The sequence below is a fragment of the Podarcis pityusensis genome, assembly GCF_964106645.2.
Source record: "Podarcis pityusensis genome assembly, chromosome: 8".
Lineage (NCBI taxonomy): Eukaryota > Metazoa > Chordata > Lepidosauria > Squamata > Lacertidae > Podarcis > Podarcis pityusensis.
Window position 1 is genome coordinate 88910171 of NC_138033.1, and position 15995 is coordinate 88926165.

A 15995-nucleotide genomic window follows, 5' to 3' on the forward strand; every position below is an offset into this window, starting at 1 on the left:
CCTAAGTTCACTGAACTCTCTTAGTGATAACGCCCGTTCAGTCATTGGTTCCTCCACAATCTCCTTCTCTTTCTTGGCTCCAAGCTAAGCTGCAGGAAGAATTGCAATGGACTTTTCATCACTTTGGGAGGTAGGGAACCTTTTTGGCTACATGGGTTGGGTCCTTATCAAAATCACCCACCTGTCAATCACATGACATTATTATGACATCTTGTGATTGAGATCGTCTGAAAATCTCTTGGGCGGGTCTTGCAGGACCTCAACAGCCAGGCACTTGGGAACCTGCAGCGGCTTCCAAGTACTTTTCCCAATTGCAAAGCGTTTTAAGACAGCTCCCACTGTGATGTGGGCTGGTGGGCAGGCGGCCTTGGTTTGGGGGAAATGGCCCCATGGGTCACACCAGACATGGAAGACCAAAATTGGCCCACTGACCGCCACCCCCACCCCCCTGGCAAGGAAGGTCCTTTTTGTTCATGTAGATTCCACTGTGTTATATCCATGCTAGTGGGAATGGAGGCAGAAAAGATACCTAAGCCAGACTTTTTTCCTTTTGATTTTTAAAATCTTTTTTTTTTTAATGATAAAATATTGCCCTTTCCCAAGCATTTTACTGGTAATCAATAAAAATAGAAGTAACATTGTTGAGAAAGTGAAATGGACAGATCTGTCAATCCCCAGTCCCAGTCCCCCAGGACGTTCCACAACAGCCTTTTTAAAAATAAATAAAACAATATTCCCTACCATGCAGGAGCAGAATCTCTTGCACAGATTCCCATCTATTTCCTGTAGGGCTTCCCCCAAGGACCAGGGCTCAGGCTTCTCTGACCTCCCATTTTGCTGCCCTGTAAAGGCCCACCGAAACCAACTGCCTGAGGCTGCGGCCTCATCCTGCTCCTTGAAGAGCTGCACCCGCATTTCCTATCCCTGGTTCTTCTGTTGCACTCGCCCATAATCAGAGTCTGTCTCCTACAAAGGTGCAGAGTCTCTCTCTCTTGCACAAACACCCCCACCCCTCCCACTCTATCATCCATCACACACCCCAGGCAAAGGCAGGCTCCCCCCCCCCCCCCCCGCTATCCAAGCGTTAAGGTTCTGGTGTTGACCGTAGATCTTTCAAAGGGTAATTTGTCTGGGAGCAGCCAATCCACATCCTGTCCTTGGCCCAGCCAATGAGAGCCAGGAGACCCAGCACAGCAGCCTATCAGAGGCCCAGTATTCTAATAAGCCCCATCTTTTATCAGAGGGAATGAAGCTTCCCTTGAAGTTAAACTTGGTGGCTGGCCAGTTTTGACTTCAGAATCTCTGGGGCACAGGGAGGTCCGCTAGCCAGGCACCCAATGGACTTGAGCGACAGTTCCCTTGGCCAGCAGGAGCTGCTCCAGACCACCAGCTGCCTCTGTGCCAGCAGGGAGGCTGCCAAGTAGAAGCAGGGTCTCTGTGAGATGGCACTGCCAATGTGCCATGCACTTCTGGGAATCTAAAAGCTGCATGATTGACCCCCCAAACCTCACTAGGCTCATCTCCCAGCGGGCAGTCTAGCGATGGACACCAACCTCCAGGGGACATTCCTTCTCAACAACCCTCCTCTGCCCCCTTTCCCAGAGGTGAAGGCCTCGATGTGCCAGTATACAGTGCAAAACTCCTTCTACAAGCTCAGCCCCCCTGGGCTGAGTGCCCAGCTGGCTGCTGGCACACCGCATGGCATCAGCGACATCCTGAGCAGACCAGTGGCTCCACCGAATGGGGGTCTTCTCTCGGGCTACTCCCACGTTGGTGGGTTCAACGGACTGGGCACCCAGAGCCTTTACTACGGGTCTCAAGTGGGGAACTTCTCCAAAGCCGGAAGCGAATACTCAGCCAGAGGTCGGAACTGCTGGGCAGACACAGGGCAGGAGTGGCATGGAGCTCGGCCATGTGGCAACCGTGAGTAGCAAACTAGCCATGGGGTGGGGTGGGTTTGGGGGGACGTGGGGGGGGGGAGTAGCCAGGAGAGGTATCTGTAAGGGTGAGGCGATGGCCTTGGGTGGCGAAAGGAAACTGGCAAGGCTGAACCGAGGGCAGAACTTGGTCCTGGAATACGCAAAGTAGTTATGATTGTTCATTATGGCAGCATTCAAGTATGTGGAGCAACTTGGGCACTCCCTGCCTCGAGGGCCTTGCAGTATGCATTTGAACAGCAAGTGAAAAAACACAGTGAAGAAAAAAGAGAGAAAGTTGAAGGATGAATGAACACAGGCAAAGGCAGCTAAACATGCTGGACTTTGTTTGACTGGGGAAGAGAGGGGGCGCTTAAGAAGTCAAAGGGCACCAGAAAGAGGCAGGTTTGCATGTAGAGTCATCGGTGTTTGTAGTGCTTTCACAGAGTCACATGCAGGAGGAAAAACAGCATATTTTGGAACCAGGAGCTTACAGGTTTTGAGAGTGTGAGAGACAGCAATGACAGGAAAAAGTAACTAGAGATAACATGGCAAACAAGCAGACAAGTATCCTTGAGCATGTGCAGAGTTTTAATAACCACAGGCAGCCTTTCACCTCTTGGATTGGGGCAGGCCTTCTAGGTCAGAGAGCCCTGGGATCCCTTATGTATCTCTCACCCCCACCTCACATTTGTTTGGAGATTGGTCACTGCAGAAAGTGGGGGGAGGGGAGGTTACCTGGTTTTCTGGAACAGGTGCCTGAGAAAGCTGCAGGAAGGTGACTGGCTCCTTTGCCCTCCCTCTGCGTTGCTTTTCCTGGACAAAGGGAGCAGTTCTCGGAATCAAGCAAAGTTTATCCTTGGCTGCCACGAAAGTGCCCCTTGGAATGACAGATGGCGCCGGGTAGCCGGGTGCTGCTGATATGGGGCTCCATAAAGAAGTGTGCAAAAGGCCAGGGGCACTAGTGTGGCATGGGCACAGGTGCCAGGGAAACAGCCCTGGTGGAAGGAGAAACACGTGGCAAACCAACCCTCCGCAAAGGGAAGAGCTGTGCCCCATCACATCCTCTAGGGCAGCGGGTGGGGAGCCTCTGCCCCTCCAGATGCTGATGGACTCCAGTTCCCATCAGGCCTAATGTTCAGGGACGGTGGGAGTGGCAGTCTAGCACCATCTGGTGAGGCAGAGGTTCCTCTGGGGCAGCTTTCCCCAAACCAGGGGGGAACATGTTTTTCAACCACAACTCCCATCGTCCCTAACCAATGGCTGCTGTAGCTGAGGCTGATGGGAAGTGGAGTCCAATAACATCTGGTTGGGCAAAGGTTGGGGAAGTTGGGCAATAAAGGCTGCCCTGGAGTCCAGCATCACTTTGCATTCCCTGCAGCTGCTCTCTGCTTCGGGGGTTGGACTAAATGGGCCTCATGGTCCCTCCCAGCTCTACACTTCTGGAGGACACCAGGTTGGGGAAGACTAGTTCTAACTAGTCTTACGCAAATTGTTTGGAGGCAGTGATGCTTCTGAATGCCAGTTGCTGGAAGCTGCAGGAGACAAGAGGAGATGGCCTGGGTCTTGCTCTTACTTGGGTCTTGCCTGAGGGTTTTCCATAAGGACCTGGTTGGCAACAGGTTGAGAACAGGGTCTGGTGGGCCATTGGCCTGATCTGGGGGCTCTTCTGCGGCGGAAGTGGGGGTAGGGATGGGGGAAGGATCAGAGGAACCGAGGCCACAGCTCACATCGCTGCAAAATTTCTTATAAAAATTTCTTTTTGCAACAATAAAATATTGATACAATGAACCAAAGTATCTAAAGCCCCACTCTGCCTGATTATTATTATTACTATTAATATTTATCAATTAAATGTATATACTGCCCTTCATCATAAGATCTCAGGGGGGTTCACAGAATAAAAAGGGCCAGCCATGCCCTTGCCCCCCCCCCCCCCCCGGTGCACCTGCTCGGGGGCTGGAGTGCAGAGCAAGTCCTGGGAAGGCGACTTCAGCTGATGGGCAGGTTCATGGGGAAGAAGAGAGAGTCTCTCAAATCAACACCCCCCACCCCCACCCCCAAAGCTCCTTTGGGGGCCCTTAACAGCTTATATAGCTTTGGCATTGGTGTTTTGCTGGGAAGGGGGCTGAGAAGGCATGCCACAAGTCCCAGCCCAGATTTGCACTCAACCCAAGGCTGCTAGATTAATAAAACACACACAAGCCACCCAGATGTGTTTGGTAGACCAAGTTGTTTGGCTTTCTGGAGTAATCATGTGCCAAGTAATAAATAACGCTATTAAATAAGAGCAGCACTTCGGACAGGCAGAGGAGCAAGTGATGGGGCAGACAGGGGTAGGCTGAGAGTGGGGAACCTGAGGCCATGCCCACCCCCACCCCCCGGCCCTGCTAGGCCCCCTAGAGAGGTTTACCTGACTGGAACGTGTCTTGACCCCCGATGAGGCATGTAGGTTGCCCCAGCAGAAAACAGAAAGGGCTCTGTGAGCATGAGCAGAGAGCAGTGCACTTTGCAAAGGGAGACATTTGCCTGGATTGCTCCCCCTGCTTCTCCCACTGGCATTCAGCCGTCAGGAAGTGTCACTCTCGGGGGGCTCCCTCAGGGGCTCAGGCCCCAGCAGCAGAAATGCCAACTTTGCCAGCACAAACAGGGTTTGTGGTGAACTGCATTCCCTTTCTCACGAGTAGCCTGCCCATTCTGTACCCATGGAGACCTCCTGAGCTACTGTCCTTCATCCTGGGCCCAGAGATTTTGTTGTCTGCACTCTCAAGGATTGGGGGGGCGCACTCCCACCCCATCCTCTGACATGCCCCGAGGTTCTTCCTCTGGGGTCAGGCCAGAGGGCACCTCAAGGCACCCCTAGGTACGGGCCTGTTCCCCAAGGTCCTCAACCTGTGGGGTGTCTGGTTCATTCTCCTTGCCCAGCACCAGATGACGAATAGGCCTGACAGAACAGTGCACAGAAGTGAATCTTTTAGCTAAAAAAGGTCCTCCTCAACCTGTGGTAGCTTAAGAACCTCGGAAGAGACTGCAGGATCAGGCCCATGCCCCCCCCCGCCCTGCACCCTGATCTCACAGTGGCCACCTGGACGCCTGGGGGGCAACCTGCAAGCAGGACATGAGACATTCTGCCTGCCTGCGATGCCCAGCAGCTGCCTTCAGAGGCGCCAGGCCTTTGATGGTGGAGGCACAGCATAGTCATTGCGGCTAGTAGCCACGGCTAGCCTGGTCTTCCGTTAATTTCCCCATCCAAGTTGGTGGCCGGCTCTGCCCCCTGTGGCAGGGAGTTCCATAGTTTAGCTATGCACTATGCTTCTGTCCTGGGTCTCCCAACATACAGATTCATTGGATGCCCATAAGTTCCAGCGTGAGGAGAGAGGGAGAAAAACTCTTCCCAACTCTCTTTCTCCACGCTGGGCATCATTTTATAGACCTCTACCACGTCAGCTCATATTGTCTTTTCTCTAAGTCCCGAATGCGGCAGCCTTTCCTCCTAGCAGAGTCTCTCCATTCCCTTGATCATTTGGGCAGCCCTTCTCTGAGCCTCTTTCTGCAGGGTCGTCTTTGAGGTTAGGCGAGCCAAACCTCACGCAGCACTCCAAGTACGGTCATGCGGCAGAGTGGTCTAAGGGCATGATGAGATGGGCAGTTTTGTTTTTGATTGCTTTCCTAGGGATGGCTGGCATAGATTTGCCTTGGTGTGTGTCTGGGGCAGGGGCGGCTGGAGGGCTCATCCTGCCTGGTGCACAGGGAAGGGAGCGCTAGCCAGCTTCAGTGCCCCTCAGGCCTCACGCTGCCCCTCTCCCTCCGCACAGCTGCAGGGCCTGTGGGCGACGGCCTCCACAAGAAGAAGCACACGCGGCCGACCTTCACGGGCCACCAGATCTTTGCCCTGGAGAAAACCTTTGAGCAGACCAAGTACCTGGCTGGGCCTGAGCGGGCCAGACTTGCCTATTCCCTTGGAATGAGTGAATCGCAGGTGAAGGTGAGCTCCCTGTACCTTTGTGAGACAAGCTGGGGGAGGGCGGGGGCAGGGAATAAGCAGCAGCACCCATAGGCTCTGCTTCGCCCAGGTCAGCAACTGGCAGCCCTTGGGCCAAATCCAGTCTCCAAAGAGGCACTGCCAATTGGGAGGTGAAAGAACAAGCTGGAGAAGAGGCATTGATGGGACTTTGTGGGACATCAGTTTAAATCTGGGGCTCACAATGCGGTGCTTGTGAGCACCAGAGCACCCTCAGGCACATGGCTGAACACCCATTCATCCCAATTGTTGGGGATTCCCCCCCCCCCTTTTTTTTTTGCTTGCAGAGGTTGCTTTGGGTTTCCTTGGTTTGGGGGGGGGGAGGTTCCTGCTTTTTTTGTCTCTGCTTTGTTTGCTGGGGAAGCAGTTCTTTGGTGGTGAGGGAGGGTTAGGTCCTGTGCACTCTGTATTTTGTGGTGCTCACAACAGTTTCTGAGATTTTCAATGGTGCCTCTGGGAACCCCAAAAAGTTTGAGGGCCCATGCTTTAAGGGGTGACCAATGAAATGCTTGCTCTCTGCCCTTAACCCCCGTCTCAAAGTGTGTCCCATCCTCCCAAGCCAACTTGCTGATCAGGGCTAAAGATGCATAACAAGCCTGTGTGCAGCCTGTGTCCCTTTCACTCATGTGGGTGATATGTGCAGGGAAGCCCACAGAGTTATGCCATGGGCTTTGCCTCAAATGGCACTGGGACAAGAGCAGGAGAGCTGGAGCAGTTTGCCTCAGCAGGGTTTCTGCCTGTGTCACACCACAACAGGCTCCAAAACAGAGGCGTGTGTGTGTTTACATGTGCTATAGAATTAAAAACACGCTCTCCTGCTTTCAGAGTCACCAGCTGAGCAGGACAGGAGAAAGGGATGGCTTCTGTCAGCTTTTCACAAGTGCTGGATGATCAGAAATCAGCAGGTGGAGCTTGGAATGACATGGTCCTAGGAGCAAGTTGAAAAGCTGGCAACCAATACACTTTGGACCTGACTCTGCAACGACTCATGTGCAGAAAGGTGGCCCACCTGTGATCTAACTGTCCAAGGCCCTTTCCCCACATAGAGCTGCTGCTGAGTGCGGAGACGGAATCTTGTTTCCATCTTGCTAAGCAGCCAGGGGGCTGCCCCTGCTGCCCCTTGGCATTTGCCGCCTGAGGTGGTTGCCTTACGCTGCCCCACGGCAGGGCCTGCCCTCTCTCTGCCACAAGCTTCCCTGGCAGGCTGCTGCTTCAGGTTTTCCAAAGCTCGGTCAAGCCGTTAAGCATTGTCTCATTGCAAAATTCTTAGCACACATCACCTCAAAACATAGGTAAAGGTAAAGGGACGCCTGACCATTAGGTCCAGTCATGGCCGACTCTGGGGCTGTGGCGCTCATCTCGCTTTTATTGGCCGAGGGAGCCGGCGTACAGCTTCCGGGTCATGTGGCCAGCATGACTAAGCCGCTTCTGGCGAACCAGAGCAGCGCACGGAAACGCTGTTTACCTTCCCGCCGGAGCGATACCTATTTATCTACTTGCACTTTGACGTGCTTCTGAACTGCTAGGTTGGCAGGAGCAGGGACCGAGAAACAGGATCTCACCCTGTCGTGGGGATTCGAACTGCCAACCTTCTGATCGGCAAGTCCTAGGCTCTGTGGTTTAACCCACAGCGCCACCCAAGCCCTCAAAACATAGTGGCAGATTTATTTTGGTTTTAAAATTATGCTACTATTAAGGTTTTTAGAAGTTCAAGAATTAATCGTAGTTTATTAGCAATGAATAGCAGTTTATTAGTGATAGACTTTTGGAACATTATTCTTTTTCAAAATTGTCATTATGTATTGCATCCGAATTATTTTTTTGAAAATGGCTGCATGTCTAAGCAGACTAATTAACCTGCCACCCAATTAAAGAAAGCTAATGGATTGCATTTGTTTTAGTCCACCAGTTACATGGTTAAATCTGAATGCATTTGCATATGACTATAAGAATATTTCCAAAGAAAGAGGCACATTTTGTTTTCAGATGGCACACGAGGGTTGGACCAGGGTTCAAACCCCACTCGGCCATGAAGCTCACAGGGTGACGTTGTGCCATCACTCACTCTTGGCCAATCCCACCTCGCAGGATTCTTGTGAGGATAAGTGGAGAGGAGACCTCTGCCCACCACCTGGAGCTCCAAGGAGGGAAGGTGGTGAAGTACAAATGTAATAAATGAAAATGAATGGCAGCACGCACACTTAGAAGAGACATTCTGTGTGCCAGACTGCAACCCAAGTGCAGTATTAAAAATATCTGACTTCTAAAAACAGTTCTACTGGCCCCTTTTAATCAAAAGATCTTTAACAGTGCTGTGGCAGAAATTTCTTCTATTTACCTTTTTTTTAACCATTAATGAGAAAGAAATTCTCAAAAGGGAGAGAAAATTTTGGTTAATTTGTCATGTACATGTGTGTGATTTGTGGTGCTTATATTATATCTGAAGTGATCAAAGGGTCTCTTTCTTTCTTTCTTTCTTTCTTTCTTTCTTTCTTTCTTTCTTTCTTTCTAGCATCCCTCCAGCATTCTGCACTCTGTAGCCTCCCTGGGTGCCATGAGGCAACTTCCTCTCTTGGGTGTATGCAGCAGGGGAGGCTGCAAACCACTAAAGAAATATTTACTGGACAGAAAAAGGCCATATTCATGCCACTTTAAACACTCACAGCTCCCCCCCCCCCCAGTTATGGGAGCTGTAGTTTGTTAAAGGGGTTGAGAGTCGCTAGGCAAGCCCTATTCCCATCCCAGAGCTACAGTTCCCAGAGTGGTTTAACAGTCAATCCCTTTTCATAGGGAACTCTGGGAATTGTAGATCCATGAGGGGAATCAGGGCCCCCTAACAACTCTCAGCACCCTTAACAAACTACAGCTTCCCAAATTTGTTGGTGGGGGCCGGAAGCCATGATTCTTTAAACTGGTATCATAGCACTTTAAATGTATGGTGTCAATGTGGCCGAAGAAGCTCCACACATCGGCACCTTGAGGGATGCGCTAAGCTCAATCCCATACCCATTAAAAGCTCAATGGAATTCTAGAGCCGCCTGGGAATGAGGCAGAAGCCAGGGAATCTCTTGGTGCAGGTTTGATTCCACTGGGTTGCCCAAACTGCCCCAACCTTATTTTATTATTTTATTTATTTGTTTTCATGAAATTTGACTGTAAAACAAAAACAAAACTCAAAGCAGTTCACAAAAAGAATAAAGCAATACGAATATGAGTAAAAACAGATAAGAACAGGTAAAAACAACAATTTAAAACATTCAGACAATAATTGAAATAAGTGCTAAGCTAAAAGCAGATTAAAATGCACATCCGCACATGAGAGATCTGGGCAGTCTGGCCTAAGCAAAAAGAGTTTAAGCAGGAGCCGGAGGCGACATTTCCATTTTGGATTTCCCAGGCCTTCCCTGTATCCTTTTTGGCACTGCCACACGGAGTGAGGGTTATGTAGCCCCAGGTCTAAGAGGACACACCTGGGGCAATGCCATCTCCCGGGTAAACTGGTTGTTGTTAAGGGCTTTATAGACCAATGTGTATTTGCCCCCCTCCTCTTCCTCTGGGCAGGACACCCTGGGAAGAAATCTCTCCAGAAACAGAAGGGCAGGCTTTGGCGCAGCACCAGTTTTTCATCAACTGATCTAACAAATGGATTGTCTTAAATGTTGTAGCCCTAAAGTCAACATAATTTAAACTAAGAGAGTTAAAATGGCCTCCCAAAACTCTTCACACTTTTTGTGGGTGGTGAAATTGTGTGAGGGGCATTTTGCCATATATACTTGGAGGGAAATGAAAGATTCTTTAATATTTTTTCTTTGAAAACTCTATTCTGAGAAATGAATTTTAGCTCACTTGATGGCAAATGAAACTATTGCTTCTTTTCTCTATATTAGTGGAGGAAAGAAAGAAGCTGTGGGCCAAGAAAAAAGGTCTAGAAGGAGGAGGGACACCCACCCACCCTGGTTCCTTCAAGAAAATTGAAATAATATTTAAAACAGTGGTAAAACTAGATGTGAAATAATATTTAAACAGTGGTAAAACTGGATCTGCAGTTGTGTTCAAAACTGGGGAGGCCATTGCACTAAAATTTCTCTAGGCCAGGACTAAAATGCTGCAGGAGTTTGAAAAGGGGGAATTTCTTTCAAATGTCTAGTTCTTTTACCAGAGAACTCTTGGTTTGTCGATAATTTAGTGCAACAAAAATAGGAACTCCAAAAAGCAAGTGGAAGTGGAAACAAATAGCAGAATGGAAAAAATGAAAGGGGTTTATTGAGCCAGAGCATTTCAGACCCCTCTGGTCCTCTTTCAGGGACATTGTGGAGAACAGCGATTCAAAATTCAGATCCAGTATGCCTAAGAAACTGAAGAGGCACCGCTGGATCAATAAACCTCTTTTTCAGCTATCATTTAACAAACCCCTGCCAGCCCCTTTTCCTCTGGGGTGAAGTGACAACCCGCAATTCAGAAGTACGATTGCCATCTTTCCCCGCCGGCAGGGCTCCTCTGCCTTAAAGAGCCTGCCGCCAGAAGCCCATCAGCGGGGCGCGTTTCCCCCGGGCGCGCTGCCGGCTGGGGCGGCTGTTCCGCGAGCCCCTCCTGCCTTGGCTGGCGCAGCTCGCCTTGGTGGGCTCCGCCTGCGCTCGGCTCCTGCCGGCCTTGCGCGCTGCCCTGACCCGCTGCCCGTCCGCCTCCTTGCAGGTCTGGTTCCAGAACCGGCGCACCAAGTGGCGCAAGAAGAGCGCCCTGGAGCCGTCGTCGTCTTCGCCCCGCGCGGCGGCCGGAGCGGGCGAGCGCCCAGCCTCGGACGAGGACGACGAATACAACAAGCCTCTGGACCCGGACTCGGACGACGAGAAGATCCGCCTGCTGCTGCGCAAGCACCGCGCCGCCTTCTCGGTGCTGGGCCTGGGCTCGCCCAGCGGCTGAGCGGCAGCGAGGACTCCGGCCAGCGGGAAGAGGAGCAGCTCAGGCGGCAGGACGGGGCGGGGCGCACGCCGCACTCCGGCCGCGAAGCCTTCCTGGCTGCATGCCCCGACCCTCAAGTCCTCTCCAGCAGCAAAGGGAAGTTTCATCACATAGGCTTTAATTTCTCTGTTTACAAAAAAAAGAAAAGCAAATATTTTCAAACCACTTACAAAATGACTCCAGGGGTTGCGGGAGGCACTCGCTCTCAGGTTGTGCCACAGGCACGAGCCAATAGTCACCTTCCACAGCCAGTTTTTCCTGGTTCAAACTGAATCATGCGGAAAACATGCCCCCAATTGTTCAAGATGTGCTAGTATCGAGGAGACTGACCAGCAACACCCTTCATAAAACGTTACACCTGTGTTCACCCTTCATTTGAGCCAGAGCTCACAAGTGCTGGGCCCTAGCATCCCGCCTTCAGTACTGACATCCGGCTCTGAAAGTTGTAAAGCAAATATAAAGGAGAGTGCTCCTGAACATAGGCAGAGTACTCTTCAGTTGCCACGCCGGTGTCACAGCCTGCCCTCCCACAACCTGTTGGGGTTGGAGCTGCAGGTACAAATGTGAGTCCCCTTAGGCCCAGATCAGCACCAGATCCTGGCAACACTTTGAGAGGCTTAAACTGCAGGCTTAAACTGGGTCTGCAATATTCTGTTTTCCCAGGGAAGGCAGAAAAAAACCTATTCATTCTCAGCAACCACCAAGCAGCAATTCCTTTGCTGAGGTGAGGCTGCCACTGCAGCAAAACTGATGCAGATCTGATATATGCTTTTAATGTAGCTAAATGAGAAGCTAGCAGGGAGAAGTTTGGCAAATGCAGCTTCTCCTGTTCCAATACTGTACTCACAGGAAAAAGCTACAATTAAAAAACTAAAGTACTGTACCAGGACTCAAGCCTAGGATATACAGAAGAGGATATAATTAGTGCTGTTCCAAACATTTTTCCTGCATTTCTTTCTTTTCTTGTTGTCCACTCTCCATCAATTAATGAGAAAAGAAACTGCATTGTATAATTATCACAGGAAAGAGGAAATGTTGAGAAAATTATCATGGGTCTAGTGCAGGGTTTTTGTTGCCCTTAGCTTCCTTTTGAAGTGGCTGAGGGGTTTCTTCCTTCTGCAAATGTCCTGTGGTTCTGCATCCCACAGCCTCGGTGAGGGACGGCACTTTCTGAAAGGCCAGGGCTGCTGTGGCTGGGCTTTCATGTACGCGCAGAAGGCAGGGGTCCTGTCTACTGCTTGCCAGACCATGGTTTGTGGGCATTAAAAAAAAAAAAAGCAAAGGCTTTTATTTTTAAATAAATCAGTGTTGAAATCTCTCTCTTTTTTTAGGTAAAAGGAACAACTTCCATTAAAAACAAAATCAGTTTCCAAGAGTCCTTATAAGTCTTCCTCATAACAGCTGTAATTGCTTTCTTGCTCATACAAAAAAAGGATGAATATAAAAGAAAAGGGTTAGGGTTTCTTTGATAATTACACCAGTAGCACACATTTTAAAATGTTTTCAGTACATTTAAAAATATTTATTTCCGTGGAATCATTAACATTTTGTATGTGTAAATTGAAGGTGTTTGTCACATTGAAATCATCAGATCTTTATTTCTGGGCTAAGACTGGGCTGCAAAATTATGAAGAGAAATAAACCCTAACCCTTCAAAACCCAAGATGCAGTTTCCTTGTGCAAATACCCCAAATGGATAATACAAAAGTAGGAATGGCTTTGGGGCTTTCACATGCAGAGATATTCTAAGTTTCTGGATTAAATCCCAACAGACTTAGGGTTCCCCAGCTCACCTGAATGAAGGAGCAGCGGCGTAGCGTGGGTTGTCAGCACCCGGGGCAAGACAAGTAATTTGCGCCCCCTAACCCCTAACCTGCTGCCGCTGCCAGCTTCTTCTTGCTGCTGCCTGGTCTGGTCTGGTGTGGTTCTCTCCCGCGCTCAGCGCTGCGCTGGGCGGCCGCTGCACTGTCCCTCCCCCAGATAGTCCCTCGCTCTCTCTCCGCACCGCACGCCTGGCACCCACCCCCTCCACAGTGGGCTGCGACCCAGTGGCTCGGATCGGATTCGCACAGCCAGCACTGCAGTGAGAGAGAGTGAGTGAGCCAGGTAGGGGCAGAGAGCTGCGAGTGCGAGCGCGCCCCCCCCCAGATGTTGTGCCCGGTGCGGCCGGCCCCCCCTGCACCCCCCACGCTACGCCACTGTGAAGGAGTGGCACTTTACTTATTTGGCGTCCACAGATGAGCAAGCAAATTCAGGAGAGACCTTCACCAACCAGGTTTAAGACTGTCTCTCCTGTCTGACTCAGCCAGCACGGCTGTGGGAGTTGCAGGCCAGGCAACTGGGGGCACCAGGCTGGAGACCCAGGTTGGCTCAAGAGGGCTGGAGGCGGGAAAGCTTTATGTATGCTTTTAAATGCTTTTAGCAGCTTTGTTTGAGGGAATCATCTGCTGATAAAAAGGATTTGCTTTTGGAGGAAAAACTATGGGTTAGGCAATCGCACAAAAACTCAGGCAAACAATGCAAAAATAGAAGCAATTGGCGTAACCCACAAAAAGTGGGTTAATTTAGCTGCAATGCTCACTGAAAGCATTTCTGGGGTTGCTGCTTACTTAAAGGGCTGACTTGGCTTAACCCATCCCACCCCCCACTTGGTGCCCTCCAGATGCTCTGGACCAGGCATAGGCAAACCCAGCCCTCCAGATGTTTTGAGACTACAGTTCCCATCATCCCTGACCACTGGTCCTGTTAGCTAGGGTTGATGGGAGTTGTAGTTCCAAAACATCTAGAGGGCCAAGTTTGCCTATGCCTGCTCTGGACTATAACTCCCATCAGCCCCTGCTTTCATGGCTGCATTAGCCAATCTTTTCCATGCTCCTTGCCCTATAATTTAATTTAATTACAGTATCCACCATAGTTTTAAGGCACTCCTTGCAAACGCCTCATGTGGCCTGAAATGTGTTGGGATTGGTTTAAAATTGTCCATTAGGGCCAAACAAGAGGAGTGGGGAGTGTGTGTTTGTATATGTTTTTTAAGGATACAACCCTTTCCTCACTGGCCATTCCTCCTCTGCACTCTACATTCCCAGTCACTGGCAAACCACACCTGGAAAGTGCAAGAGAAGACCTACAGGAGAGAAAGGGTTAGGCACAAGCACCTGCCACATCTCCCCTCCCAGTTGCCACCTCTTCCCTCTCACTTTCAACTGAGGTTCCTAATCTGGCTGCACTCCCAATGCTCTAATTTGGGTGTGGGGAACCTTTGGTCCTCTGGGTGCCAAATGAGACAACTCCCATCATCTCCCTGGCCATTGGCCAGGCTTGCTAAGGCTGATGGGAGCCAGAGTCAAGCAACCTCTGGAGTTGGGATCCAGGATACTGGATGCTGGTCAGTTCAGGGAGAGTCAAGGAGCTGATCTTGCCATTTTCTTCTCTGAGGCGGCAAGCAAGTAAGCAGGTGGGGGGGAGGGGGGGACACTGGGGCATCCGCAGATGGCTCCAGTATGGCTGCCTGGCTTCCTGCTGCATTGGGGGATCTGGCAAAAGAGGCGGGAATCTCAGAATGAAGATCTCCACATTTTCTATAGCAATCATTAAGAATGCTTTTGTATGGTTTTGCATGTTTGAGCTGGAGCAGAACTTCCTTGCCTTCTCGCTGCTGTCTTTTCCTTGCACATGCAGGCCAGCTGGAGAGAACAGAATGCCACTGGGCATATGAAGAGGATCTTTTGCACCACTTTCCTTAGCCAGCACACACACAAACCGGGACTCGAAGCAAAGCTTCCCATTCAAAAGGGTGAGGATTGGGCAAAATTGCATAGAAAGATGTGTATATTGGGATTAATTCGTGTTAAAATGCTGAATAATTTTCACGAGGACTTTTTAGGAAATGAATTTAAGAATGGGGAAATGAAAAATGGAGAGAAATCAATACTGACATATTCACCAATCCCTACTTTGGACAGATTTGACTCTGGTTCTGCTTCTCCCTGCCTTGCAGCTTTGGGCAGCCCAGGAGCATCTTTCACAGTGAGGTGTTGGCAGCCCTAAGGGCGGAGGGAGGCGGGAGACATTTTGGTGCTCCGTGGAAGGCGGGATGTGCTGTACATACAGGTCATAGGCAACCTGATCAATAAAGGATGTTACCTGGATGTGCTTTAGGTCCAGTTCTTTCTCTGAGATGCAATGGGAAAGATCTCACCAAGGAAATTGTGGGTGGGACGGAGCAGCTTTTTGACTGAAGTCTCAGTCTCTGCCGGGTTTTTGCTGCCAGCATTTTCATATTGGGGCTGGCCTGAAGCCATGAAAAAAGTGCATCCCCTCCACTCCCCACCACCTGCAGAAGCCGGTTGACCAGGGTGTTAATTCTTTCTTCAACACTTTTCTCTGCCCCCCTGTTTCAGGCCTATTACCAGAAAAGCAAAAAGCAAGACCAGCTGGTTAGTTGGTTGGTTCAATTCCCACAGCTGTTTTAAAATCTGTACACCTTTAAGGGTGTACACCCAGAATGTGCACCAAAACAAAGACTCTGTGCTCTGTTTCCCCTACTCTCCCATCCGTCCCCCACCCTGCTGATGTCAAGACGGAGGATGTTTCTGCCAGGTTTTGAGGGGCCAAGGAGGGGAGGAAGAGATTTCAGAAGGCAGTGCACGTTCAGAACCATAATCTTGCATCTGGTCAAATGAAACTGCCAGGTGTGCTTTTCTCTGCATAATAACCAGAGACTTCAGGGCTTCTGGTGGATTTGGTATGAAATGAAGCTGGGGTGCTGGTGATGGAGACAACATTCCCCCTGCCTTCTGTGGCAATTAGGGCAGTTATGTAACTTCCTTTATAGTGGCCAGTGCTCTGAGGCTCCTCTTTCTAAAAGCATCCTCTCTTTCAAAGGTTGTCCAGTATAACAACAACAACAACAACAACAACAACAACAACAACAACAACAACACTTACACCCTGCCCATCTGGCTGGGTTTCCCCAGCCACTCTGGACGGCTTCCAATAGGAGATTAAAAATACAGTCCAAGTCTAGCTTAAACATCAAGGACTCTGACCAGGGAGCGGAGGAAGGTGACTTGAAGTTGCCCAGGTACAGGGAGCAGCTA

At 50.2% G+C, this 15995-nt stretch overlaps 1 protein-coding gene across 2 annotated transcripts; it reads left to right on the forward strand.

Annotated features, from left to right (window-relative positions):
* Positions 1-312: 312 nt before the first annotated feature.
* On the forward strand, positions 313-12927 carry NKX6-3 (NK6 homeobox 3). Of its 2 annotated transcripts, none has more exons than XM_081018080.1 (3): positions 313-1923; positions 5732-5901; positions 10630-12927. In XM_081018080.1, the coding sequence occupies exons 1-3, from the start codon at positions 1542-1544 to the stop codon at positions 10855-10857; spliced, it is 780 nt and encodes a 259-aa protein (XP_080874206.1). In that variant the 5' UTR covers positions 313-1541; the 3' UTR covers positions 10858-12927. The 2 variants fall into 2 exon arrangements, with proteins under 2 accessions (XP_080874206.1, XP_080874207.1); XM_081018081.1 differs by having other exon boundaries at positions 5738-5901.
* The last annotated feature ends 3068 nt before the right edge of the window (positions 12928-15995 follow it).

Excerpts from the sequence above, each read along its gene's own strand:
- NKX6-3 (XM_081018080.1), top strand. The coding sequence starts at position 1,542 with ATGGACACCAACCTCCAGGGGACATTCCTTCTCAACAACCCTCCTCTG. Across the intron at positions 1,924-5,731 it reads AGCTCGGCCATGTGGCAACC|CTGCAGGGCCTGTGGGCGAC; the intron begins GTGAGTAGCAAA and ends CCCTCCGCACAG. Across the intron at positions 5,902-10,629 it reads TGAGTGAATCGCAGGTGAAG|GTCTGGTTCCAGAACCGGCG; the intron begins GTGAGCTCCCTG and ends GCCTCCTTGCAG.